The sequence below is a fragment of the Anopheles nili genome, chromosome 3 (genome assembly GCF_943737925.1).
Source record: "Anopheles nili chromosome 3, idAnoNiliSN_F5_01, whole genome shotgun sequence".
In the NCBI taxonomy this organism is placed as follows: Eukaryota; Metazoa; Arthropoda; class Insecta; order Diptera; family Culicidae; genus Anopheles; species Anopheles nili.
Genome location: NC_071292.1, coordinates 7701907 through 7729012, shown reverse-complemented (window position 1 = coordinate 7729012; position 27106 = coordinate 7701907). Strand labels below are relative to the sequence as shown.

Here is a 27106-nt window from a genome sequence, read left to right as displayed (position 1 = left end):
ATCTTTTGATAGTTAATAGAACTGATTATATTATTAGAATCCGGCTTTTTGATGGAATTCTGCCTTTTGAAACGTAAACAAAAGTACATGTGCCATGACGAGACATGTCAAACTGTTAGCCATGAAACGAGTCACCCTGTATTGTTTACAATTAATGCTGACGTTGGACGGTCGCTTTGTGACACATATGTTAATCATAATATATTTTCGGTGCAATCAAATCAACAACAGATAAAATTTTGCACCATATTGGTTTGTTGGACGTTCATTTTCCGGCAATCATGGCTGAGGTGGCGATTATCGGTGAGCAGATCGAGGACGACGAGGTGCAAGAAATCCTGAAAACCGGTACGGATCTGCGCCAATATTCAGCTCAGATTGAAAAGGAATTCAAAGAGGTTGAAAATCGGTCCATCGATGATTACATCAAGGAGAGCCAGAACATCGCTAACCTGCACAACCAGATCGGCAACACGTCCAACATCTTGGAGCGCATGGAATCGATGCTGATGGACATCCAGGATGCGCTAAACAACATCAGCACCGAGATCACGTCGTTGCAGAAGAAATCCGTCTCGATGTCGGTGCAACTTACCAATCGGCAATCGATACGGGCCCAAATTTCTCAGTTCATCGAGGACATGGCCGTGCCGGAGGAAATGGTAGCATGCATTATGGACAGCCCGGTTACGGATAAGGAGTTTATGGCTCACCTTAACGAGCTGAACCACAAGCTCAACCTAATGAAGGAGCTTAACTTTAAGGAATCGAAGTCTTCGCAAGACGTGAGTGACGTGCTTCACAAACTCAAAATCAAAGCCATGAGTAAGCTGCGGGTCTATCTGATGGAGCAGATCTTCAAGTTTCGCAAACCCATGGCTAACTACCAGATTCCCCAGAACGCGATGTTAAAGTATAAGTTCTTTTTCGAGTTCATTCTGTCGAACGAGCGTTCGGTAGCGCAAGAGATCTGCAACGAGTATGTGGACACGATGGGCAAGATCTACTATAGCTACTTCAAAAGCTACTCCACTCGTCTAGCTGCCCTCAAGTTCGAAGAAGCCGTCTCCAAAGACGATATGATGGGGCTGGACGATTCTGCACCGAAGAGTATATTCTCCAAAACCAGCTCTCTGAAGAACAAGAGCACCGTCTTTTCGATCGGTGATCGCGGCGAAGTACTTAATCACCAGCTCGAAGCGCCGATCATTGTGCCGCACGCACAGCAAAAGTTCCGCTACGCCTATGAGTCACTCTTCCGCTCGGAACAGTACGCCTTGGTGGATAACGCCTGCCGAGAGTACCTCTTTGTAACTGAATTTTTTATTCTACGCGGTGCCCAAGCGCAGGAACTGTTCAACCAGATTATGGGCAAAACGACTACTCTTTTGATTGTAAGTAGCAACCTTGCACAACACTCGGTTAGTTTTTAACCCTTACATACTGTTTATTTGCAGAAAAATCTAGAAACGTACGTGCAAGATTGCTATGACACTATAGCGCTCTTTTTATGTATCCAACTCTGCTTACGGTACCAACTGATGTGCCACAAACGATGTGTTCCTGCCTTGGACAAGTAAGAAGAAACAGGAACCAAATTTGCTTAGAAGTGATATCAACGTTTCTGTCGTTTGCTTTCTAGATATTGGGACAATCTTCAAGCGGTTATCTGGCCTCGGTTCGAGCAAGTATTTCGAATGAACATCCAAAGCATTCAAGACTGTGACCCAACAAAGTTTCCCAAAGAAACTGGACCGCACTATGTAAGCATGTTTGATTCTTCTCTAAAGCTACGATCGGATCAACTAGAGCAATTCCTTTATCTCTCTTCAGATCACGCGTCGTTATGCCGAGTTCTCAGCGGCTATTGTGGGTATTTCTGAAAATTTCCCCAACGAGCTGGTCAGTCATTTGCTGCTGGAACTGCAGGAAGAAGTCAAGTGCTTTATGCTTCGCATGGCCGCCATATTCACCACTCGTAAAGAGCAGTTGATCTATCTGATCAATAACTACGACCTGGTGTTGGGTGTGCTAATGGAGCGAACGCGCGATAACTCGAAGGAAGCGGAAGCTTTTCGTGAACTTTTGAGCACCCGCAGTGCGGAGTATGTGGAGGAAATTCTTGCCCCACATCTCGGAGGGATTATTCAATTCGTCAAAGATTGCGAGCAGATGCGCGACAAGGAACAGACGGAAGAACTCAAGCGACAGGAACGTCGCTCGTTGCAACTGGTGGCCAATTTTAGCGCTAACTGGAAGAAGTCCTTGGAAGAACTTAACCGAGAGGTATTCCTGTCCTTCCCCTCGCTCGTAACGGGATCCCAGTTGCTGCAACTAGCGTTAGCCCAGCTTGTACAGTATTATCACAAATTCTACAAGCTGCTGACACCGAACTCTAGGGCACAACTCGTGAACATCCATGTGATAATGATAGAAATCAAGAAGTATAAGAGCAGCTACTAGTATGCTAGGCAGATATAGGCAAAAGCCTGGCTCGTCGTAGGAGTATATATTTCGAAACATTTCCATAACATAAGGACAACTTACGTACTTCATTTTGTTATTTATTGGTTTAGTGGAAAGAATAGTCGAAAAAAACATTGTAACATTTATTACGACATCGAGCAGTCGATATTGCAGGCGGTCGAATCAAATAAAAAAATTCCAAAATAAATTCATTTCAACTTTACACTGATTCCATCCAAACCAGCGACAGGGATTGTGTCCGCGCATTTGGCCTGATCAATCCTCATCTTGGAACAACATTTCCACTAGATCAGCATTGGCGCATTGGGACCCATCCAGGCGTTGGGGCGATCGCCACCTCAGTAGCGTGGGAAGGAACACCAGATGCGTCCGGGGGTCCTTGCGGTACGGACAATTCAGATCCTTCCAGCTGAAACGTCGCAAAGCGAAGAGTAAAATTATGCATTGTCATTCCGGTGACATCATATCTGGGATAGTCGGATGAGGCCTTATCACGAGTAGTTTAGTTTATGCGGATGGTTTACTTACAATGGGCGTTCAATTTCAACCGTAATAAAATGGCTTTTCTCCGGTGCTGTTTCCAAGGCTTTAGTGACAACGGGAGCAGCTGTAAGAAGGAAGAGCATACTTAAGTAAAGATTCTAAGAAGATTCCATCGTCCCTTTATGGTGGGGTACCATTTGTGGATCGAGACGATACTCTTGGGAAACATTTAGCAAATAATCTTATCTATGGTGATTGATGTTGACGATGAATGGAGTGTCTCTCTAACGCACATGCTGCATCATGATTTAACGGATTACTTACCCTTCACGCAGTACGGACACCAGCTTTCACCGTTGTCATCCTTGCTGCCCGTGAACAGGATGTGCACCGGTTGTCCGCTGCTTTCCAGGCTTTCGGCCAACTTCGTAAACTCCTCGTACCCGGTTACTTTGTGTTTCACAACCATTCTCGCAAATCTTGTAAGAACTGTGTTCATTCACGACGAGACGACCTGTGACCGATTAAGTACGTATAAAAGAGAAAACTGCACTGTCTTATAGTGGATCAAAGGATGCGAAAATCAAGCTTTGTTGTGCAATAGAAACCTGCGAGATCGCGATGCTGGCGGCGTGTGTCGAAACGAATTTGTTATGAGGCGTAGAGCTACTGACGGCTGCTACATCAGCTGACTCAGAATGCAGCTGACAGCGGACTCGGTGCGATACACCCTGTGCAGCACTTGTATTGTTTTTGACAGCAGTCCTGACGTTTTCGCATGTGGTGCTGTTTTGCGTTTGCTTGTGCCTGGTGTATCCCCAAGTGCCGGTATTTATCCCGAATTGCGTAAATCAGGCGCAGTTTTTGATAATTCCCGGATAGTTCCCCTCCGCACGATGACTATCAGCTGTCTGATACGATCGCGGTGTACGCTGGCCGCCGCGAAATCGTTCCTGGAGGTAAATATGCGACCATCGGGTGGAGCAAACCACGCGAGATTATATAATTTAACATGAGTGTTGTTTCATCAGAACGTGAAATCATACTCCAGCCATGCGACATTCGCGGAACACAAGCAGCTCGAGAAGATCCGTAATATCGGCATTTCGGCTCACATCGACAGCGGCAAAACGACCTTGACCGAGCGGATCCTGTTCTACACCGGTCGCATCAAGGAGATGCACGAGGTGAAGGGCAAGGACAATGTTGGCGCAACGATGGACTCGATGGAGCTGGAGCGGCAGCGCGGTATTACGATCCAATCGGCCGCGACGTACACGATTTGGAAGGATCATAACATCAACATTATCGACACGCCCGGGCACGTGGACTTTACCGTTGAAGTGGAGCGTGCTCTGCGAGTTCTTGACGGTGCCGTGCTCGTGCTGTGCAGTGTCGGAGGCGTTCAAAGCCAAACGCTCACCGTGAACCGACAGATGAAGCGATACAACGTGCCCTGTTTGGCGTTCATTAACAAGCTCGATCGGATGGGTGCCAATCCGAACCGAGTGCTGGGCCAGTTGCGCTCTAAGCTGAACCACAATGCAGCGTTCGTCCAGCTACCGATCGGGGTGGAAAGCAACTGCAAGGGCGTCATCGATCTGGTGAAGCAGCGCGCTCTCTACTTCGAAGAACCGTTTGGGCTGAAGATACGCGAGGACGAAATTCCGTCGGATATGCGCGCGGAGTGCACGGACCGGCGCCAGGAATTGATCGAACACCTCTCAAACGTGGACGAGAAGATCGGAGAACTCTTCCTCGAGGAGCGGCAGGCTACCGAACAGGACATCATGGGTGCGATACGTCGATCCACTCTCAAACGCGCCTTTACTCCGGTGCTGGTGGGCACGGCGCTCAAGAACAAGGGCGTCCAACCGCTGCTGGATGCAGTGCTGGACTATCTACCCCACCCGGGTGAGGTTGAGAACGTGGCGCTAATCGAGAAGAAGGACGAGGAACCACAGAAAGTCGTTCTAAATCCGGCTCGCGATGGAAAGGACCCCTTCGTAGGACTAGCTTTCAAGCTGGAGGCCGGCCGTTTCGGACAACTAACGTACCTACGGTGTTACCAGGGAGTACTCCGCAAGGGGGACAACATTTACAACGCCCGTTCGGGCAAGAAGATTCGTCTGGCGCGGTTGGTCCGGTTGCACTCGAACCAGATGGAAGATGTCAACGAGGTCTACGCCGGAGACATCTTCGCTTTGTTCGGAGTCGATTGTGCCTCGGGTGACACCTTCGTGACGAATCCAAAGCTGGAGCTCTCGATGGAATCGATCTTTGTGCCCGATCCGGTCGTTTCGATGGCGATCAAACCGAACAATTCGAAGGATCGCGATAACTTCGCCAAAGCGATTGCGCGCTTCACAAAGGAAGACCCCACGTTTCACTTCGAGTACGATCCGGACGTGAAGGAAACGCTCGTTTCGGGCATGGGTGAATTGCATCTTGAGATTTACGCGCAGCGAATGGAACGCGAGTACAACTGTCCCGTGACGCTCGGCAAGCCGAAGGTGGCCTTCCGTGAAACCCTGACCGGTCCGTGTGAGTTCGATTACCTGCACAAGAAGCAGTCCGGCGGCCAAGGTCAGTTCGCTCGGGTGACGGGAGTCCTCGATCCGTTGCCACCGCACCAAAACACAAGCCTCGAGTTCTCGGACGAAACGATGGGTACGAATGTGCCGAAGCAGTTTATCCCCGGTATCGAGAAGGGCTTCCGCCAGATGGGCGAAAAGGGTCTGCTGTCCGGGCACAAGCTGTCGGGAATCAAATTTAGGCTGCAGGACGGTGCCCACCATATCGTAGATTCCAGCGAGCTGGCCTTCATGCTGGCGGCTCAGGGTGCGATCAAGAGTGTGTTCGAAAACGGCAACTGGCAAATCCTGGAACCGATCATGCTGGTGGAAGTGACGGCACCGGATGAGTTCCAGGGCACTGTGATTGGGCAACTGAACAAACGACATGGTATCATTACGGGAACGGAAGGCGCAGAAGGATGGTTCACGGTGTACGCCGAGGTGCCGTTAAACGACATGTTCGGATACGCTGGCGAACTCCGCTCGAGCACACAGGGTAAGGGCGAGTTCAGCATGGAGTACAGTCGATACTCGCCTTGCATGCCGGAGGTGCAGGAGAAATTGGTACACGATTACCAGGTGTCACAAGGACTAGCCGTTGATAAGAAGCAGAAGAAGAAAAACTAAACCACGTGGTGCTTAAAAGAAAAAGAAAAACCTGTACATAATAGATTCGTTTGCTAAAATAAACTAATAATGCTAAGACAATTGTACGACAATTCGAATAAAACGGGACAAATGATTCCCTGGAAACCGAACGTTTAACCCTAACTTTAATATGCTTTATTTTCAATGTGGGTCTTGATATTCATTGGAATTAGTTTTACATAGTTCCATTCATTCTGCGGAAGGAGGGCTTTCGATCCCACGACATTTTCTCATTTGATTTGTTCTTACATCCTAAAAAATGCTAACGACGGTCCGGCTGCTGATCGATTGTAGTTGGTAAGGTATAAATTTGTGTTTAAAAAGTCTGTCTGGTAAAGGGGTATATTTGGGATAATTTGTCTAGTGATCTTAAATCTACTCAGGAGCAGGGTGGAGCTTTTCTCTTTTTAACTCTCTCTCTCTCTCTCCCTTTCTGTAATTTTCCTTTCCTTTCTTGATTCTCTGTCTGGTTCTAGTTAGTGAAAATTGTGGTACATTTATCTAAAACACACTCGCAACAAACCGCGTCCCGTATTCTCCGTAAGTCGACCTGTAAAGGATCTTTGCCTATGCCTTGTAAAGGATCTCTGTCTATGCCTTACCGCCATTTCTACAACCGCAACCCAGCATGGATACTAACAATCCCGCATCTAAAGTAGTAAAATATCCCTTCACACCTGCGTCTCGGAAGCGCTCTTGCTTCCGCGGGTCATCGCAGGTGCCTCAGTGCCAACGATCTTTCCACCGGTACTGCTATAACTATTGGCACGGCCATTATTGCTGCCGGATCGGGAATTCATCCAAAACTCTCGCTTCATTTTCTGCAATAATTGATCGGATTGATTGATTGACCATATTTAGTAACGGAGCGCCGCGAAACGGAACGTAAATTCACATTAGCTAGCAGAAGAGTAGCTTTTTATGGGTGGTAACTATGGTGATCGTGAGAATGGTCGATGGACGTCTCAGTGTTGAGGACGAGATGAGGTTTGAACTGTTCTACAAACACGTGTTATGTTGAATCTAGTTTTGGCTAACATAAACTTGGCTACCGTCCGTGGAATGTGACTAAGTTTGTTAATGTATTGTAATTTATATTATAATTGATCTAACTCGTTCTTGCCGCTACGAGCGATGCAAAGGATGCAAAGAAGGATCTCTTCCAACGTGTTTGATTAACTACTTTCGAACAGCATAAGCATGAGTGTCAATAAGACGTTCGCTATAACACAAGCATGTTAATTATTTGATGCGCATGCTTTCGTCAATGTGCGTAGAGCATAATTAAACTGCTCAATGTTGAGATTTGTCTAGATTTATAATGAAAAGCAAACATTCCTACAATACGGTAATTTAGATACTTGAGCGAATCCGTTTGCTTCTACGTTTGAGAACACCCCAGTTCAAATAAAAGGGAAAAAACGTGGAAATTTGATTGATGCACAGCGAAACAGTGAAACGAAACATTTACATGAGCTGGTGATGTACTAGTTGTTTGCGGTGAAGCCATCCACTACAAAACATCGTATCGACTACTAAGAACATTTAAGACGCTGGTAAAAAAAACCAGCAAACGTCCGCAATGGCAAAGCACAATTTTAACGCGCCAATCATACAACTCTCTAACCACCCACAGGATGCATTTACATACACGTACACTTCACAAATGGCACAGAGAGTTTACGAGGGTACGTTGGGTTTTTACAGAGGCGAGTGTAAGTGCTTTAAACCATTGTAATTCGATCCGTGTTTCCGGCTGAGGGTTGTTTTTTGTGTGATTCTGTAGCTTCTGTGATGACGATCTGTATCGAAGGAGTGTCTAGCGGGGTTGGAGTCCTCGCTTGAGGTTGTGTTTAAAATAATAAAAAAAATATCCTCGTGTGAGCATGTGCGAAGGTTAAATTTAATGGTTAATACTCAACGCACGCACGCACGTACACAAAACGAAACCATACAGACAAACACACACACACATATGTTTCACGGGAAAGGATGCGGATGTTGGAAAAATCTTAGACCTGTGTCTTCTTCTGATGGCTTAATTGACGGCCTGTTTCATCTGCCGCTTCGTCTTCCTCGCGCATAGTAGACAGTCTTTTTTCGGTTTCACTCGTTTTCGATCTGCAAGAAAATGTATTACATGCATTACAGTGCTCCCGACGTAAGTCAACGGGGACTTACAATTGTTGCGAAAGCTTCTGGCGATCGCTTGCCGTGGGTTGCTTTTTCGTAAAGAGCACATTGCAATTGTTGACCTGCTTCCAGATGGTGGTGCGATTGACCTCTTCGGATATGTTGATCTTGCCTTTCTCGTTGACCGTGCCGTTTTCCAGCGGTAGCTGCAAATTGTCCGTGGAATGCTGCCCCGAGTCCTGTAGGGAAGGGTGATTTCAACGAAACGGTCTTCAGATCCATGGAAGGCGTGACAAGTCCTCACAGTGGCTGGACGTCGCAGGTCAAGTTAAATGGAGGGGGACTAGAGCCGTTGGTGGTGTCTAGTTTTGTACATAATCGTTTGTAGCTTGCGCTATAGTTCATTCCGTTATGCGTGGAAAGTTAGTCGCAAGAGTTTATTAATCTTAAAAGCTAAGCGAATATCGTGCACAGAACCGTGAAGCGCAGCCAAGGTGCATAATTTATTGCGGAAAGTTTATCATAGTATTATAGTAGCTAGATGGGCTTAGAAATAGTAAATGCAAACGTAGAGTTAACGGCATGCGAAAATTCAAACAGAATTGCGTTTGACTAAGATAAGAGCCATTCTTAATGATTAGTAACGATGATTTGTGTTCGCTGTGCTGTTAGTAGATTAGAGTTTTCCTGTCGGGGAGAAAAGATAAAACAGGTCAACCGAGAAGAGGGCATTCAAACATGTAAAACTCATGATTTGTTTTTGAATAGTGTCTTGTTGTGATAGTGTGGTGCTGACATAGATTTCAAAAATAAATCAAATTTTCATCTACTCTGGTTTACTCAGCGCAGATCCCTTCTGACTGAAGGTACTACACTTTCAAATTTACCCGTCGAACAGTTTCTGTACACAACACATCGAAAGCGTCTGCTGTTCTTACCCAACATACTGTCCCAGGTATTGGGTTCTATTGCTTTGCTTTGCTATTATTTTGTCCAGGTCTTTCGGATCAAAACATCGGAATCATTAGTACAGAGGACGCTGGATGATCAGGCGAAAGGAAATAGTAATGTTTGGGCAAAGGATAATCATGTCATATGTATTGCGGGGATTTGTGTTTTGTGGGAAGTTTATTCAGTATTGTATCCTCTAGGTTACGATATATTACAGAAAAAAAAAAACGGAAAAAAAACATAAAGTTTTAAAGCTACACACCCAGAAATGAATAAAGTACAGCTAAACATTAAATTTATGGAAAAAAACGGAACGTATCAATAACGACTAAAACAAATCATTAGTGCATTAGCTGTGAGTTCGGTATAGATGGATGTGTGGGTCTGTTTATTAATCGGTTTCTTTCTGCAGAAATTTTAGATCGAATGGTAAAGTAAAGTGTAGTGTATGGATGCGCTTAAATAATGGTAGCAAATACGCGTAAGCTAGGACACATAGTTACAACGGATTGGTAACTGATGCAAGAAGTTTGAAAAGCTACTGTGCAGCGCTCAATCGCAACAACAACGGTGCAATGTACTATAAATATTAATCGTAAAGCACTACAATTAGCTAACGGAATGTAGTTTGCTAGGGCACCTATATTAGGGAGAATAAAACATATTAAAATTGCTCTAAGGAGGAGTAGAAATACTAGTAGCGGGGGTAACGAGTCGCACGGCCCTGATCGTCGAGTGATCGTCTCTAGCGAGCAGGAGATGCGACTAGCTAGCAAGGGATACCAGGAAGATGGCTGAACATTAAACGGAACCGAGCAGGAGCGGGAGCAAACGGGCTATTAGCTATTGGGGTTGGTGCTGTTCGATTTGTTCGTCTGTTCGGCCACTTTGGTAACACTGATCGTGGTGACGGGATGTTGCGTAGGCTTTTGGCCGATACAACACCCGATCAGTCGCCGATAGATTCCCACCTCGCCATCCTCGAGCTGGTGTAGATCGTCCGCACGTGCGCGCTTCGTCATCTCCGGCATGATGTCGTCGAGGATCTTGAGCTCACGCTTGGTGAAGATGTAGTCGAGCGATTTCCTCACACCGATCATCACCACCAGCATCAGCGGGAAGAGGATCGACGTGATCGAGAAGCTTTTGATTAGCCACAGCACCGTAAAGCAGGCGAGCTGAATCAGCGTGAACAGATGCACGCGCCTTATGGGGACCTACGAATCCGGTCCGGTGGAGATGGATATATGTTGTACAAAAGGGTGATTAGTACGATCGCGGATTCTTGGGTATATAACGGCCTCGTACCTGTCGGAGGAACATGTAGTCCGGCTGGTACTTGGCGGGCATAAACATGATAAGCAGCCGGTCGAAGAACTGTAGCCCCTTGAGTGCTGAAACGCCCATGTACAGAAATACGCCGTACAACACCGGCATGGGAATGTGGGACAGTAGCGGAGTCAGCAGCACTGAGCATCCGATCATCAGGAAGATCAGTATGTGGGTGACGCGCTGTTCGCGTACGCCTATGAACTGGGGCTTCTCGCCTGGAGCCGCCGTTTCGGATTCTTTTTTGAGGGAATTGACGTGATTAATACTGAGCACGGTGGCAGCAACGAACCTAGAATCCAAGAGGAAGAGAACCGCCAAACGCGGAAGCGGTGATTATTGTCTGATAGGGGAATTGTACGAGCCTTTGCAGGTGATCTTCGAACTCACCAAGGTAGACCCATGATGGTGCAGATCTGTATCAGACACGACAGCACGAACAGATCCAGATGGTAGCCACAACCTTTGGTGAGCTTGTGTTCCTTCCTATTGATTATCACAGCCGTAATTTGTTGATCCATGAATATCAGTATGGTGCCGAGCAGGGCGGGTAAGATCGCGAGTGCCGACGACCAGGCCGGGTTGTTCTCGTGGAATGGCATAATGATCCAGCCCCGGTCCGGGATCGTGCGCTTGAACTCGCCCGGCACGTCCAGCTTCGGGGTCGCAATGTGCGTAAAGAAGTCGAGCAGCGTCATCGAGAAGATGGCGATCGTCACCGAGAAATCGCTGATGAACTGGCGCACGATCGCCGGGAAGAACAGTGCGTTCTTGAAGTCCTTCAGTATGACCGAGATGATGTACGTGCCGGCGAAGAGGACAATCGACATGAGAAACACGTCCGACACGAACTCGGGCTTGCCGCAGTCGGCCCCTGTTAGCGTTCCGTTAAGGCTCTGGAATGTGGTGCAATAATCGTTCAGTCAGTTAGTTGCCCTATCTGGCGATCGAAGAAACTATCGGTTACCTTGCAAGTGCTCATGTCGTACTGCGACCACTGATGTACGGTTTCGGATGTGAGCGTGTACCCAATTGGTGGCAGGCAGGCGCAATCGTACTTCTCACCCAACGTATTTATCGGGTAATCCTGCCCGATGTGGAACACGTTCTCGATCGCTTTGTAGATGAAAATGACCGCGATAAGGCAGGCAAAGTTTTCCTCCGTGAATCGCGTGATGTAACACACGAGCGCACTCGCATCGACGGCCACCAGCACGACCAGGATGATCGCGATCCAGGTCCCGATCCAGAAGCGGAACGTCAGATAATCCCAGCCCACGTTTATGCAGAACTCATAAACGATCGCTTCGAACACGAGCACGGGACCGGTTGATCCGAGGATGGTAAGTGGCTGGCCAGAGAAAAACCCATACCCGATTCCACACACGAACCCAGACACAAGTGATTCCATCGCGGCGATATTGTTCCCAGTGGCTGACCCCAATAATCCTCCGAATGTGATGATTGGCGAGAGGCACGCGAAGTACAGGAAAATCCAGGACGCGACGCACTGCATCGACAGACCATCCTTAAAGTCGGACAGATAGAACGGTACCTTGCGCTTGAGGTCATTCATGAGCCCTCCAAACAGCCGACCGGTACGAGACAGACCGGCTTCTTCGCGCTGTCGTTGCTCCTCGAGCTCCTCGTCGACTTCTTCCTTGGGGTTTTTCTCGGGTGGACGTTTTCGTACCTCCTGCGAAGGAATGGCCGCCGGTGGTTCTATCCGGATCGATGGATCCCATTCACCCGGTGGGAGTACGGTGACGGCATCCAAGAACTCGTCAATGCCGGCCAGCAGATGTTCGCGCTTCTTCGCGCGGTAGGCAACTTCGTGGAAAATCTCGTCCGACATGAGCGTCGCCATTGCGCGGCCAATCTCGTGGAAGCTCCCATGGCTACCCGGTGGTCCGAGCAGGATGAAGATGAACCTAAGCGAAACCGAGACCACCAAGAACATCAAGCACTTGCGATGGAATGCAACCGGAGAACGTGAAACTCACCTGGTCGGAACCGGTACCTCGGTAAGATCGCCCATTACCGAGGCGGTATTCAGACGCAGAAACGCCGACAGCGTCTTGTCGAGGAAGTCAACCTCACCGACAAGAATGTTGCTGGCCTCGGCACCGGGTGGAATTTTGCGCATAAAATGTGTGTTGGTTTTATGTTCACCGTTCTGCAGCTCGCCGGAGCTCGTGTTTCTCGGCATCGACACGTTGCTCGGGCTTTGGGTCATATGTTCTCCTGCGAGAAAAGCGAACCGTAAGTTAGCGTACTGCTTTGAGGCGAACGTGCGCATCCTCTTGTGCGAAAAGGCTGGCTATTGTGTGACTCACGAGGACGGCACCGATTGTGTGCGTTATCCAGCCGAATGGTTGGGAAAAACGTTAAAGCATTGGGGTGTACTAATTGCACGGGAGGGTTGTTTTTTGTTTTATAAATTACGTCAGATACCAAATACATAGTGTTACTCGCTACGAGATACGTAAAAACTACAGTCGAACGAGAGAAGTAGGAAAGCTATCATCAGCTATCAGAGCTGACGTGATGTTGGAGTTTTGAAAGAAAACATGCAACAAAGTTTAAACAACAAACACCAATGGCTAGTAGGTAAGGACATCTTTAACGCTACGATTAATTACGGATAGAGTCTAGAAAATATACTAAACCATGGAACAATAACAGCTAACATGGGACATTAACTAATGGAATAAAAATCATCATCTTCAGAGAGTTTACAACGCCGCAATTATACCATCCCTTTGAAGGACGTGTATCGTGTTCGAAAAAAGTATGCTCCAAGCTTTAGATGTAGTCTGGAGTTCAACCACATCAATGATGCAGTCTCGTGCGGTCGTTTGCCGTTCTAATTAGTAGCAGCGCATCCTGCACTCCTGGGAAATGCTGCCAACTGACACCAGGCTAACCGTAGAAACCGTATCGAACCGGTGTCGCTCAGTGAAAATGTGAATTCAGGTCAGAACGATTTAGAACAGCAAATTGGAGTGTGTTTCGAATGGATGGTCGCTTCTCCATCGCCCCCAGGGCGAGAGCTATCGAGTTGTGTTACTACCACACGGCATGCACACTGCAAATCGAGCACGGAAAGGGATAAAATTGCAATCCTACGGCCCGTTCCGCAGCAAACCCCGGAGACGGGTGTTCGAATGGAAGGGGAAGCTCTACTTTCTAGCAGCTACGGCATAACGGGCATAATGGAACACTTTCCTGCCAGGACACGCGCGGGAGTTTGTTATTCGCATACAAACGAACACCGGGAAATCGCCACCCCCCTGCCTAAAAGTGTGCATGCATACGTGACATGGGGGATTTGGAAAATTAAAAAATGGAAAAATAACGGGCTCCACACGCGCGGGTTTATTGTGTCCTGGGACGAGGAACTAACGCAGCGTGCGATCGGATGTGATGGTGCAATGGATGTTTGGATGGCGCGAGCCGACTGGCAGGCTACAAAACGTGCAATTTCTCCACGACTTTCGGAATGGGTGCTAACATACGAGAGAGAGAGAGAGAGAGAGAGAGAGAGCGAGAGGGAGCAGTTCATTTACCGGCGGCTTTTCCGGGTACGGTTAAGTGTTTGCTGGCGCTGTTGCCGTTGGTCGATTTGTTCGATGCATTCGGGTTACTGCCATTGCTAGTAGCGCTACACGGTGGACTGTTAGTATGCGATGGGTCTTCAACTGGAAAAAGGATGGGAGGGATAAGGCGCGTTTGTTCGTCGTCGTCTTAGCATTCGCGAGCGGTTTCGAGCGATACGAGCAACGTTACTGATGAGCGTTATTGTGAGCTGAGTACTAAAATACTTGGTTAGACGGCTACGTTCTAGCTACGCTTCTCTTCCACATCCATTTCAAATGGTGTATGTACATGAGATGGGATGCTGTCAATGTGATGAAATCTGACCAGCCTGGCGTGGGAAATGGTACGGTATGGGGGATGAAAACATAAAACATGGAAAACCCCCCAGCATATGACCTCCTCTCGATATGAAATGTGGCCGTGTTTGGTTTGGACCGATTTTCCCGCAAAATAATAAACATCACGAATGGCTGACTTTTCGTTGGAAACAACTTATGTCGCTTCGATACGTTTCACGTTTACTTCTGCGCGGATGGTTTCGTACCAATAGGCTTACGGGTGCGTTGATTGATCCGAGAATCCGCAAATCAATAGTATTTTTTGTGGTCTGTTCCAGGCTGAGGCACGAGCTGGAATCGATTTTCCTGGAAATTGCTCACCAAGCTGTCAGGTGCAGTTCGAGCACTGAGCGCTAAAGCTTTGGCAGGCTTTTTGGTGTGACTTTGAGCAAAGCTAACGAAGTAAAATGAGCAGGGGCAGGTATGGTGCCATGGCCATCGGTGCGAAGAGATGCGTGATATGCAAGGCGATGGGTGAACGGATGTATTAAAGCGCCCGAATAGTGAAACTGAACGTACGAACTACTGATGAAAGAGTGACCATGAAACAGCACATCGAATGAGGTGAAAATGAACCGATGGAGGTTGACGATGAGTGTAGTTCAAACAAGCAAAATTGATGAGTAGGTGTAGAACGCAGGTAGGCAGGTGAAAGTGTGCTCGTCCCATGAAGAACTCGTCTGCCAGGAGTAGCACACTTGGCCACCTAACCGTGAGTGAGTGACACACCGAGACAGGAATTGTGACGATTTATTGAAAGAGCAAAAAATGTGTGAGGCTGCTTGAAAAATAACACACACATAAAAAAATACAAGAATGAACGGACGAGAAACACCGATGAGAGAGAGAGAGAGACAGAAAAGAAAATGGAGAACAAGAAGAAGAAAAAAAAAGGACGAAATAGAACGCCCGGAAGAGAACACGAAACAGGATACACTGAGAGCAAGAGTAAAAGAATAGAAATCTATTTTTGTAAACCTCTTCCAGCGGTCGCACTCGTCGAAGTGGTGGCGGAACCTGAAGCACCGGCATGGAACCAGGTGGTTACTCCAACGGTTGATCCAGCGTTGCCTGTAACACCACCACCACCACCACTGCCTCCAACGCCACCGCAATGGGAAGCCGTTGGGGAAATGTCGTCTACCAGGGGAGAATGGGGACCGTTGCGTCCGGTCGCGCGAAAGGATCGAAAAAAAAAACGGTGGAAAGTGATGGCAATATTTATTTACTATGACCTCCCTTTTTTTGCGCACGATGGACAATGTTTTGTGGAAATAAGACACGAAGGTTTCCACGCGGTGAAGGGATTGCAGCACGATTCTGAAGGGCGATAGAATGAAAAGAAAGAAAAGCACCCTAACGCTAACGACTCGGCTCGGATAGACCGCACCGCGGATCAGGTGACACGCGAATGGGGTGAATGTTTCGTGCTCTTTCACTCTCGTTCTACCCCGTGCTAATCATTTTCCATCGAGCGGTCGGGTGGCTGGAGCCTTATCTAGACACCCGGAACTCGGGACGATACTCATTAAAATGGTGTCAAATTAAACGCACAAAGCGAGTGTGAACGCGACACAAAATCATCGTACCACTGGCTGGGCATGTGTCGTGACCCCGAAATGGAGGCGCATGGTGTTTTGTACGGCGTAAAAGACAAGGCATCTCCATTACATGACGATTAGCTGCACGTGAGCTTCACCTATTTATTACTGGACGAAAATAAAACGAATCGACGCGCACACGAAGATAAGACCCACAAACACACACACTAGCCGGTAAAGTTTTGATGCCATTATACCAAAGACAGCACGACATACTTCGGGAAAGCGGGGGTGTCTTGTAAATGGCTAATTATTCCGTCACCTTTGACATACACCTCGATAGCGATAGGTTATAGCGGGAAGAGAGCATTTTGGGAAAACCATTCCAGTGGGACGGTTGGTTTACTGTTACGGCTTACATTCGTATATATTTACAAGCGCACTGTACAGGGTTGCGAGTTAAAGGGAGTTCCTTGCCTCGGACTCGGAGCATTTTACGAAGGAGCGTTTAAGCTACCACCACCACCGAGAGCCGGAGAAATACATCTCCACGGCACGGAGAAAAAAGGAAGCAGAAAATCGCGTGATCGTGTGTGTACCTGTTGGCAGTGCGAGATAGTGACCGCGCTGGTCTTTGCTGCCGTACAGCAGGGCCGTTTGGGGCGACGGTGCCACGGCGGGCTCGTCATCGTCGTGCATGCCCGTGGGTGCCGAAGAAACGACGTGCATTGGAAATGAGTTGACCGAGGAGATGCTTTTGCTGGTGGATGAACGTGGCATATCTAGAAAAGGGGTGGTTCGATCGAAGTGACGTGAAGTTGACGTGATTGATCATCAGCCCTCTGGGGACACTGCACAGCACACAGCCCCATTCGGGGGTCTTTTTTATTTCCGGCCCACCCAACACACGAACACATGGAGACACACGAGCACACCCGGGACACCAGGTGATCGGTGACCAGAGCCATACTTACTCTTGGACGACGAGTGATTCTTGCCGATGTCGGCCAGCGAGCGGATCAGTGGCAGTCGGCTTTTCTTGTTGCTAAACTCGTGCTGGTGCTTGTGGCGCTTAAGCAACGCGTCGATCACCTTGTCTCGGGCCTCCACCGGAAGCGTGCCCGAGTTGACCATGTTCTCGCACACCAGTTCCGCGATCTGCTCCAGGCTGATCGCTTCCATGTCCAGCATGACGGTTCCGTTCAGCAGCAAGCTCCGCAGCTCGAACAGCGAATGCAGCGAAAGAGTGGCCACGTGTGGTTTTGACCACCTGTTGCCACCTTCTTCCACGTCCTCCTCAAACTTTACCCAGCGTGCCGTCTCCTTCCAGGCCATCTCATCGCCCTCCTTGACCAGCTCCTCCATCTCGGAGAACAAAGGGTGCGACTCATGCTGACCATCACCTTCGGCGACCTCACCGCCCAGGATGAACTGAACGCGTTGTGCGGGTGGCGTTACTGGAGTGTCGTTACAGAGTGAGTGAGAGAGTGAGAGAGAGAGAGAGAGAGAAAGAGAGAAAAACCACACTCAATTAGAACGGAGGGTGAGCTTTGGTGGGGAATGCTTTCGTCCGTCGATGCAACCCCACCGGGGAAAAACACAATCAAACTCAGCAAAACGGAAGCCCGTCTAGACGGTCGATATCTAGTGAGCGATGGTGCTGTCGTTGATGATGGATGTCGTTGTGATCATGCCGCAAGGGCTAAAGCAAATTATGCTGCCGGCTTTGGAGGCCTGGTACTCTCGCCGTTTGAGATGGCGTAACCTTTAGTAGTGCCGAGCCGAGTCGTTTGCTGATGCTGGCAGCAAACATACCCGGAGGCAATGGTCGCAATCGCAGTATGCTGTGATTGAGTTTCGCGATTATTTTCAAGCAAGTTTATGTTGGTGTGTGTTTGTTGTTTGTGTTGAGCAAAATATAGATTGGGCTAGTTTTATGAATGAACAGCTTTATCGGAAAATCACACTGAAGCGAAACGATTGCAAAACAGGAAAACTGAAAAAAAAATCACTCTCATTCACACATGCAGCAAAACGAAATAATGAGAAGCCAAATCATAATGGCAAACCACCAAACACGAGATTGGAGCACTATCTTACAAGATTCGCCATCATCAACGATGCTGATTCTTCGTTGTGTGACGATGTGAGGTTTCACTGTGACTACACGGCGTTTCAGGACGAAAGGCGTATCAGAACCGACGACGGCAGTCGCCAGGACACCCGGAAGGAAAGAGCATATTGATTGACAGGTTAACGAGTGTCACCAGAGTGGCGTTTGGTGTGCGAGTAGCCAATCGTGTGTATGCCTTCAATTTTGTTGCAATCGTTTGTTTTTTTTTGGTTGAGAATCATCTACGAAATTCCATTTCTGATTCGTGCATCCAATTCGTGGCCAATTTTTGGCAGTGTCTCATTTTTTTGGAGTGTAACAAACGTTGTCCTGATTCCCACTCCCTCCGCATGACCGCTACTTACCCGGCCGATCCGATTCCGATCCTCCACTGCCTTTGTCACCACTTTCCCGGCTCGCCTGGTGGTGCTTGTGTCGGCGACGCTGGGAATGGCGCCGGGATGAGCCCGGGATGTGGACGCCAACAAAAACGGTGTGCGCTCGATGACCTGAAAAGTAAGCAACCGGTGAAGCGTTAATTTTCCATCCATTATGACATGGCCGTGCCGAGGCGGACGAGGACACGTGCCGGTGCTGGCTGAAGATGTCGGTCAATTAACAGGCAGAGCAGCAGGCTCCATCATTTGCATACACGCCCTTTTCCGGAGCTATCCTGATGGGGGTGCAGCCATTGCAGCCATTGAACAAACCCCCACCACGGGGGTCACGGTGCATTAGATGCAAATCTGAATGCTTCAGCAACTCAATCACGGTTACGGTGACGTTAAACTCATTTGCTCGTCGTTATCGTTAGCCGTCGCGACACAGCTGGAACTCGATGGGTTTGTTATTAAAATTCAATACGCACTTGATGCCGGGGGAGGCGCACTCGATAGGACATGAGAATTGGAACAGGTGTTGGGTGGTGGGCGGTGGTGGGTAGTTAATTTTCCGAGTACGTCACTACCGAACTGAAGTGAACGCGTCCATCAAAAAAACAACACCACGACCTCGCTTTGTGAGTGCAATAAAACGGAAAATTACACCTGCCTTTGAAATGCGAGAATTTAACGCGCGCGAGGTCGTTTTTTAACCATGCATGTTTTGATTGCAATTTCAGAGCTTTTTTTGCCGGTGGAAAACTGATTCAACCTCCCTGCGCACGGGTAGATTATCAAAGCGACCGAACAAGCGTAATCTTGTGCCATTGGTTTGATTACGTTTTAATTCACCCAATATTGCGCGCTTATATTCGTTCTCAAACAAAAACGATGGCGTTCTCACGTGGGGCTCAGTTACCTACCTTCAAAGTCCTGATCGGCTGGGAAGGTCCGATTTTTGAGCCGCGGGTCAATGGGGGCTTCCTCGTCTACCACGCCGTGATCCATCATCCAGGGTCTGCTGCAGGTGTTCGAAAAGAGCAACAAAAAAGGAGTAAACGGTCATTAGCGGATTATTTTGTCGACAGCAATGAAGGTTAAAAACATAGCCTCAATTTGATTGTCGGTGATAGTACATTATAATGACATTTAAACCGATTACTTGATAGTTAGCGCCTGTAAGGATGAGCCGAATGTGGTTCTGCTCACTCGATCGATGCACGATGAACAACGCACTTTATTTACGTGTAAATTACGATTGCCCCCTTGTCAGAGCTAACAGCTTGTTTACTCCACAGCTCAGATGCCACTTTTCGATTTGCTTTCGGTCTTAACTTTATCGCTTGATGCTGGACCGACACCAAACGATGCCTGTTGCGCACTGTTTGATGATCATCTTCCGTGCGGCTACTTTAGTTCGTTCGTGATCTAGCGTCTTCTAAGACTCCAGGCCGACCTTACGTGGAAGGGAAAGAAATGTTTGCTACCCTCTGGCACCACACACACACACAGTGTTGTGACGTGTAGGCAAACATTTTTCCGAGCAGCTCTGTCGCCCGAAACCGCCAGCAGAGCAATCTGATAAGGGCTGTCGGCTTCCGTTCATTGTGATGCCGGTACCGACCCAAGTGGTGACATCCTCCTGGTTAGTTAATAAATGTGTAAAACTTCGCAGGCGCTCGTTTTCGCGTTGTTGTTTGGGGAGGGGGGGGGTTGTGCTGTGACGGGGCACGGGTGAAAGGCCACTAACTGCATAATTGCGGCTATTAATGCGGGGAGAATGTTGGTGGAATCACGCATCCTGCAATTAACACTTTTCGCGCGACATAATGGCGATCTTCGCCAGATGGTCGTTTTGGGCCGTAATTGGAACCATTAGCCATTTGAATTTGGAAGCTTTTTCTCCCGCCGTCGGTCAGCTGTCGTTTGCGGTGAGAGTGTCGTTAGTGACGCGTAAAGCTGGCTTGGGATGCGGTTTTGTGACGTTTTGCGGTCCACCGAAAAGAGCAACGATCTGTGATATTGCAGCTAATTATTGGGCCATGTCGCACGCTTTTCGGAAGCAACCGATAGATAGCGCACATATTTAAAATAGAATGCAAAATGCGGAACGTATCGTGTCGTTTGTGCGACACAAGCCATCGATATGATCGCAAGTGTGGGAAAAACGAAGCCAGTGGCTCCCATAGCGCAGGGGGAATTGTGCGAACAATCGGTACGAAGGTGGCCTTGCCTGCATTGTGGCGTATGGAAAATGCAGCCTTCGGATGGGCGAAATATTGTTTTTTGCAAGGGCTCACCCGTAGATGCGTAGAAGCTGGAGAGAATTGGTTGGAAACGGTCCTCACCTTCGTCGTCGCTGCCGGGCGTTATAAATCACCCCCAGGCGGGCCGATTGCAAATAGACGGATGGATTGGAATGATAGCAAAAAAAAAAATGCAAAAATCCAACCGAACCGGAATTTATCGCCGCTCGGCTAATAAAACCCATTTTCAGCTCATGAATATCGGTGGGAAGGGCCACAGCCTCCGAGGGCTTCGAAATCTCGTTCAATTTCCGATGCAAATCCATCACTCCATCCATTATTTATTTGCTCACGGTGGTACGGTGCGGAGCGCATTTAAAGTGAAACAGTTTGAAACGAAACAAAAAAACGATCGCGCACGCTTGTTTGCGAAAACAGCAACAATCCTTATCGTCTTATCGCGCGGGTGCATACTTGCAGGTAATTCCGGCATCATAATGGCGGGCAATAATTCACACACGCCTCAGGGCTGGATTAGCCACCCCCGATTCCACCACCGGTATTTACGGTCACTCGAGTGCTGCAGTTCCGGATGTCGCCAGGAGCTCACCGGACAGGTTGTACACCTGACCAGCGAGCCAACGTGAGCCAACGTGAGATAATGGCTCCGATGGCCCGAGGTGCCCAGTGGCGTCAGAGCCTGTCACCACCGGCAGCAAGCTCTGTTTAAAGCCCATAAAAGCTGTGTTTTTTCTGCCGCAACTGTTTATCCGGAGCACCGTGTTTGCACAGTGAGTGCGAGAACATTTGCACTGGCCAACGAACTGGGGCGCTGGGTGGCTGGGTAATTGTAAAAAGGGGGTAAACAAACAAGCTCCAACCGACTGGCCAACAGGTGGTACCAAGCGGCCACGTTCGCACCTAATCCCAGCAACCACCGCATGTTTCCCACAAATTAACCACCGAACGACTGACGAGGGTGGTAATAAAAAAAATCCGGGATTGATGTGCCACTTACGCACGATAAGATCACGCGCAGTTGGAGCAATTCCGCGATTTACAATCAATGAACTGGAGCCCACACTGGAGCCAAAGATCTAATTACAGCCAGCACATGGCGGTCGTGGCGGTTTTGCGCACTGATAGCCCTTTTCCGAGAGTCAAAATGCGTTCGATTAAGCTCGCCTGATAGCGCGCCGACTGCGCCCGGTTACGAGGGCAAACACCAAGCCGGCCTCTTTATGGCGGGTCATTGTAATCTGGCATCATAATCTGGCCGAACGTGCGCACGATCGAAACGTCAGACGATGGAACAATGCGCCGGTAGAAGAACCTGCACGATCAAGCCTCAATGAATCGCTTTTTTCGCATGTACCTTTCCTTCAGCTCGATCGAATCCATCTTCTGCTTCATCTCGCAAACGTCAGAACAGCACGCTGGTTGCTTCACTACGCCGGAAGACTTCCGGACTTGATAACACAGACACTGCGGCGAAGATCACTGACGAACCGTCTGGGTTCGATGGGCCATCACAACGATCACCATTGTTCGGACGGCACTTGCGGCGAGACTGAAGGTTGTGTAAGCCCTACGAATGGTCTGTATCCCTCCAGCCGGTTAGCATAGGCCGGATTGTCACCCCCTGGTGGGTTTTGGATGGCACGCGACCGACCGACCGACCGAGAGAGAGAGACAGAACGAGCGAACGATCGCGTCAGTAGCTCCGGTGGGTGATATTATATATCGCTTAAACACCTTCCACGTCACAATCCAGAGCACCTACGAGTGGGTTCTGGAGGTATCACAACTCTGCACTCGTTGCAGGTACTTGGCCATCCAACGAGACGCGAGTTTGCGCTCCGAATCAGGCAGGGTCTGTCGGAGAACTACGGAGGTTTCCACGGAAAGCGGGTCTAGAACGCGTGTGTCATCGGGTTGGCATTGCGTGCAGTTAGTTATCAGTAGGCAAGGAAAGCACGCTGTTAGAGGCGGAGTACGAGGTGTTGCGATTAGCTGGAGAGGATTTGATTAAGCCAGATGAGCCGCGGAGTGAGCAACATTTTCCTCTACATCGCTACAGCTACTCTCGGAGAGCGTCATGACCCTAAGGTTGGGTCGGAAGGTACTCGACAACGAGCTCGAGATGTAGTGAGCGGGGATAAACCATCGCATAAATCCGATTCACATGCGCAACTACCGGTGGGAAGGTGGCCAGACCGTGTACTTGAAGCGAATGTGCGATTGTTCTCTTTGGGAATGACCATCGGCTGGCGTCGTCGTTTATGATCGATTGTGCCTTCATACCGTGAGCGGCGAATTCCAAGGTCCAAAGTGGGGCCAGATTGTGCGGTGATCTTCAAAATCCAGTTCCGCCCAGGTTCATCCGGTTCGCGTTAAGGGCGCTCGCTGAGGTGAGTGCGAAAACAACAAAAAAAAACAGGTTCCAGCCGAAAATTCCCCAAACTACGCCAACGTTAATGCCGGGGATTTTGCAGCCCTCAAAACCATTTTTGGGGGGTTTCGATTTGCGTCATACGCCGGTTCGATCGACGTGTCGATCGATTTTGAGAAACTTGCCCCATGGTTTGTTGGGGATGGCTTGTAAAACCTGTTATCGAGGGCGCCATCCAGTTTGGGTTGGGTGCCGTATGTAAGTCAATGCCAATTTCTAGTAGTCGTCACGTCTTTACAGGCCGAACCGGTGTTGGGGTTTCGCGTTCTTGCGAAACCAAGCTCCCAATCCCGGCGTCTGGTATACCTGGCCAAGCTGGGTCGATCGAAACGACGGTCGACTTGGCTTCCGGCAGACCTTGCCCTAGTTGGACCGGCCGATTGCGGCCCACCGTGAGCGAAAGTAGGTCATTCTTCGGAGCGGACATAAGCGGAACATTCCCTCATATGTGTCCCCGTCGGGGTACAAAGGCTGTGTTGTACCGACGGGTTGGCAACAGTAGAAGACAAAAAAAAGGTGAATGGCTGCGCATGAACCTTCTGTCGCGTCGATCAAACGATCGCGAACGGAACCGCTTGCGCCGGAACAACGATCGTCGCTTGTTTACACACTTCCTTTTGGACTAGAGCGGATGCCGGCAGGGTTAGAGGTGCATAATTTGTTGCTGTCAACGACACACACACACACACGGCATCCCCAGACGCACGAGACAAACAAGGCAGGCAGAAGAACCGGCAAATGGCGCCATCGTGACTCTGTCGGCGTTTTACGAGGGTTGGTCTCATCAGAGACGACTTTTTTGCTCGCGTAGACATTGCCATGATACAAGGGTGCCTTTATTTTCATTCGTTCACTGACCTCCGTATTCTCTCGGGCCATTGGGTGCTATTGACCCCTTCCCGGACCACGGAAAGCTGCAAACCTGAAGCAGCTGGCCATTTTGTTGGGGAAATTCCACGGCCTCGCTGGAAGCACGCCGGACTTAATTTTAATCACCCCCCCCAAAGCTCTGGCACTTTGCCCAGGCCAGGACTTTCAACAGGTTCTCCACAACCACCCTCCAATGGTGACCGTTCGAGAGGGTGCAACAATTTGCAGCCATTTCTGGAGCACACTGTCATACGCAGTCCGCCCGAAGCGCTCCATCGGTTGGTAGGAGAGCTCCGGCCAACGAGCGTCTGACCGGAATGCTAATCACTGCCCAAGCCACCCGGACCGGACGTGGACTTGCGTCTCCTCAACACTCGATACCGAACAAAGCGCACTCGAATATTGCCGGGCACGTTTTGGTAGACTTTGTAGCGATTGATTCATCGCTGGGGCTTCACAGTCCGTGCTGGCTCTGGTCAGATGGAAATAGCTCCCGGACAGAGATAAGCTACGAGTGGGTGCATTTTTACACGCCATCCCTTGCGGCACTCGCACGAACACACACCACCATGATTATCAAGAGCCTCGCCGATTGTGGTTTTGGTTGGGCTCTGGAGTACCTCAGACGCTTGGGTTTTAATTGATAGGGAATCATTCCGTCATCAGCACTGTTGACTCCCACCGCGTGCCTGCCCACTCACCCAATTAATGGCGAACCCCGCGTGGTAGCTGGTGACTGAGCGAGGTCAACGACGCGTCACGGCGAAGCAATGGCGGAATAATGAGCATTCTTTTATTGCCTTCCACCCTCGGCTAATCGGTCGTGCAAATAAACCTACTTACACGCAGCTGGTTCGCCTCGTTCGCTGGTGACGTGCGTGCGAGGAAGTTGGAAATGGAAAATGGCGAAGAAAACAGGCACACGATCTGCAGCTCGGCGCGCAGTCTGTGGGTCTGTGGGTGAGATGCGTGTGACACCGATTACGAGACGCCCGGGCGAGACGAGCGTATCGTTTAGCTTAATATCCGGGCGCTTACGAAACAGATACCTTTGGCTCGGATGGAAATATATGCAACCTCCCGCTTTACAGAGGCCAATAATGGCGCCAACGGAATGGATCGAATGCACGCGAATCTCCATGCGCACTGCACCGTGTCGCGCATTTGCTTTGAGAGACACACTTTCCCTTGGATTTCGTGTTTCCGTGCGGGTTGCAATCTTCCCACCCACCGGGCGAAGGAGATTCCGTGACACACACACACACACACACACGCGCACGCACGCACGCGATCAAAAAAGTAAATAAAACCCGCACTTCCAACGGCTCACGGACAACGATCTTGCCCTGACCATGGCCAACACGAACGTTGGTGCGAGCGACTGCTCATCGAACCGCTGCATTTCCTCCCTTTCTCTGGTGCCAACCCCCACCCACCCACCCATCCACCCACTCTCACACTCTCCCGCTTACATTGGCCTCTTTTCGCGTGTCGACCATCGCGCCTGATCTTGATCGTATTACGACCGTCACCTGAATACGCCCGTTGTTCGAGCGGATTATGGTGGCCTATGGTCGGGGTTCGTAATGATGGGGTGAAATTTTTTTTTATCACCCCTCCACCAAGGCCACCCAACCATGGGGAGTTTGGTTCGTCTCACGAGCCCTTATCTACTCGCGACCGCTTCCGGTCCGATCGGCGTACGGGACCGTGAATCTTGGCCCCTAACGATCGCGATGGCGACCTCTTGTGGGATGTGTGTGTGCGTTTGGGGTGGGTTTTCGTTGGCACGGATGTGAATGTTTGCGTTTTGGGGTGAGGGACGCCCGGTGTTGCCCGGCTAGGGTTGATTGAAATCGGGTTCCCGCAGTTTTTTTTTTGAGGACACTTTTCACTTCATCGGCCATCGGCCAAAGATTGATCCAAGGCGATGTGGTTGGCTTGCGTTTTGAGACGATCGTTCATCGCGATGGCGGTGACGGTGGTGAGAGATATATTAATATAAATATTTTAGCCCTCGCAAATGGCATCCGTTTAATGAAACAAAAAAAAATCAAAAGGCAAAGAACCGCCGGTCAGAAATCCTTATCGGGTAATTAATTTTTGTGCTCACAAAACGAACGAGTTGCGATGATGGAAGAAATCAAATCTCGCAATTCAACCAACACAAAAAGAGATCCAGTCGAAGGTCTAGCGGTTGATGGCGAAAGGCACATTTTCTCTTGTGAACTTTCACCCGAAAGTCCCTTTTTTTTGCTAGTCGGGTTGAACTTTCTTTTGGGGAATTTTTATCCGGAAAATTTCCTCTATCCTTCCACGAACGTGCACCTCCGTCTGGATGGTTGGACCGGCACAGCAAAAAAAAAAAGGGTTAATGGCGAGCGATGGACACGGAACCAATCTGGTCAAGAAACTCCATTTGGGGGAGGCGCCTTTTCCGTGCCTATTAATATTGATAACATTTTTCTCATGCCCCCTTTCGAGAGGCTCTCCGAGCTCGCCGAGGGCAGTGCCGTGCAAACTTACCGTTGAGACCGGTAGCGGCGGTTTGCGGTGTCCTTCATGATTGTAAAATGGGTTTGCGATGTTTTTTTTTTTTATTTCCACCGCCCGTACCACGTACACCACGCAGCAGCGCGTTCGTTCGGAACGGTTCTTGAACCACGCGCTGGACCGGTTTTTGGTTCAAACTCGAAGCTATTCGCTACTTCATGCGGATCAGTGCTCGCGGATCGGCACGGTAAAGGCCTAAACCCTTTACTTGAAGGTGCTCCACTAGGACGGTTCCACTCGGAAACCAGCGAAGCTTAATGCTCGCCACCCGGCATTTGGGCTCGAGCCTTCGAGAGGAGGAACTACGGAAAATCGATGAAACGACCGGACGCACGAGTCACGCTGGAGGTCAGTAATTCACGGCACTGATGCTAGCGATTTGCAGTCATGGCTTGATTATAATTGA

At 49.2% G+C, this 27106-nt stretch overlaps 4 protein-coding genes across 8 annotated transcripts; 2 read left to right on the top strand and 2 right to left on the bottom strand.

The window, feature by feature from the left end:
- The first annotated feature begins 281 nt into the window (after positions 1–281).
- Positions 282–2477, top strand: LOC128727058 (vacuolar protein sorting-associated protein 52 homolog). Its single transcript, XM_053820919.1, has 4 exons — positions 282–1394; positions 1458–1576; positions 1643–1763; positions 1834–2477. Exons 1-4 carry the CDS (start codon positions 282–284, stop codon positions 2461–2463), a joined length of 1983 nt encoding a protein of 660 aa, XP_053676894.1. The 3' UTR covers positions 2464–2477.
- A 51-nt stretch (positions 2478–2528) lies between these two features.
- LOC128727063 (thioredoxin domain-containing protein 17) lies at positions 2529–3641 on the bottom strand. Of its 2 annotated transcripts, XM_053820924.1 has the most exons (4): positions 3579–3641; positions 3295–3484; positions 3016–3094; positions 2534–2896 (listed from the first exon to the last, which is right to left on the bottom strand). In XM_053820924.1, exons 2-4 carry the CDS (start codon positions 3467–3469, stop codon positions 2743–2745), a joined length of 408 nt encoding a protein of 135 aa, XP_053676899.1. In that variant the 5' UTR covers positions 3470–3484; positions 3579–3641; the 3' UTR covers positions 2534–2742. The 2 variants fall into 2 exon arrangements, with proteins under 2 accessions (XP_053676900.1, XP_053676899.1); XM_053820925.1 differs by lacking the exon at positions 3579–3641 and having other exon boundaries at positions 2529–2896; positions 3295–3503.
- A 225-nt stretch (positions 3642–3866) lies between these two features.
- On the top strand, positions 3867–6306 carry LOC128725592 (elongation factor G, mitochondrial). Its single transcript, XM_053819350.1, has 2 exons — positions 3867–3929; positions 4002–6306. The coding sequence occupies exons 1-2, from the start codon at positions 3867–3869 to the stop codon at positions 6171–6173; spliced, it is 2235 nt and encodes a 744-aa protein (XP_053675325.1). The 3' UTR covers positions 6174–6306.
- On the bottom strand, positions 6297–26711 carry LOC128725591 (electroneutral sodium bicarbonate exchanger 1). Of its 4 annotated transcripts, XM_053819345.1 has the most exons (15): positions 26674–26711; positions 19503–19597; positions 18565–18708; positions 18187–18249; positions 17061–17543; positions 16686–16868; positions 14177–14308; positions 12611–12851; positions 11575–12538; positions 10998–11503; positions 10587–10899; positions 10250–10495; positions 8376–8566; positions 8213–8315; positions 6297–7015 (listed from the first exon to the last, which is right to left on the bottom strand). In XM_053819345.1, the coding sequence occupies exons 1-15, from the start codon at positions 26709–26711 to the stop codon at positions 6866–6868; spliced, it is 3852 nt and encodes a 1283-aa protein (XP_053675320.1). In that variant the 3' UTR covers positions 6297–6865. The 4 variants fall into 4 exon arrangements, with proteins under 4 accessions (XP_053675320.1, XP_053675322.1, XP_053675321.1 ...); XM_053819347.1 differs by lacking the exons at positions 16686–16868; positions 26674–26711 and having other exon boundaries at positions 19503–19590; XM_053819346.1 differs by lacking the exons at positions 18187–18249; positions 26674–26711 and having other exon boundaries at positions 19503–19590.
- Between the last annotated feature and the right edge of the window lie 395 nt (positions 26712–27106).

Coding starts and splice junctions, on each gene's coding strand:
- LOC128727063 (XM_053820924.1), bottom strand. CDS start 3,469: ATGAACACAGTTCTTACAAGATTTGCGAGAATGGTTGTGAAACACAAA. Junction 3,095..3,294: donor GTGTCCGTACTGCGTGAAGG/GTAAGTAATCCG, acceptor TCCTTCTTACAG/CTGCTCCCGTTGTCACTAAA. Junction 2,897..3,015: donor GTTGAAATTGAACGCCCATT/GTAAGTAAACCA, acceptor GCGACGTTTCAG/CTGGAAGGATCTGAATTGTC.
- LOC128725591 (XM_053819345.1), bottom strand. CDS start 26,711: ATGAAGGACACCGCAAACCGCCGCTACCGGTCTCAACG. Junction 11,504..11,574: donor ACGACATGAGCACTTGCAAG/GTAACCGATAGT, acceptor ACCACATTCCAG/AGCCTTAACGGAACGCTAAC. Junction 8,316..8,375: donor CAGAAGCTTTCGCAACAATT/GTAAGTCCCCGT, acceptor ATTTTCTTGCAG/ATCGAAAACGAGTGAAACCG.
- LOC128725592 (XM_053819350.1), top strand. CDS start 3,867: ATGACTATCAGCTGTCTGATACGATCGCGGTGTACGCTGGCCGCCGCG. Junction 3,930..4,001: donor CCGCGAAATCGTTCCTGGAG/GTAAATATGCGA, acceptor TTGTTTCATCAG/AACGTGAAATCATACTCCAG.
- LOC128727058 (XM_053820919.1), top strand. CDS start 282: ATGGCTGAGGTGGCGATTATCGGTGAGCAGATCGAGGACGACGAGGTG. Junction 1,395..1,457: donor AAACGACTACTCTTTTGATT/GTAAGTAGCAAC, acceptor GTTTATTTGCAG/AAAAATCTAGAAACGTACGT. Junction 1,764..1,833: donor AAGAAACTGGACCGCACTAT/GTAAGCATGTTT, acceptor ATCTCTCTTCAG/ATCACGCGTCGTTATGCCGA.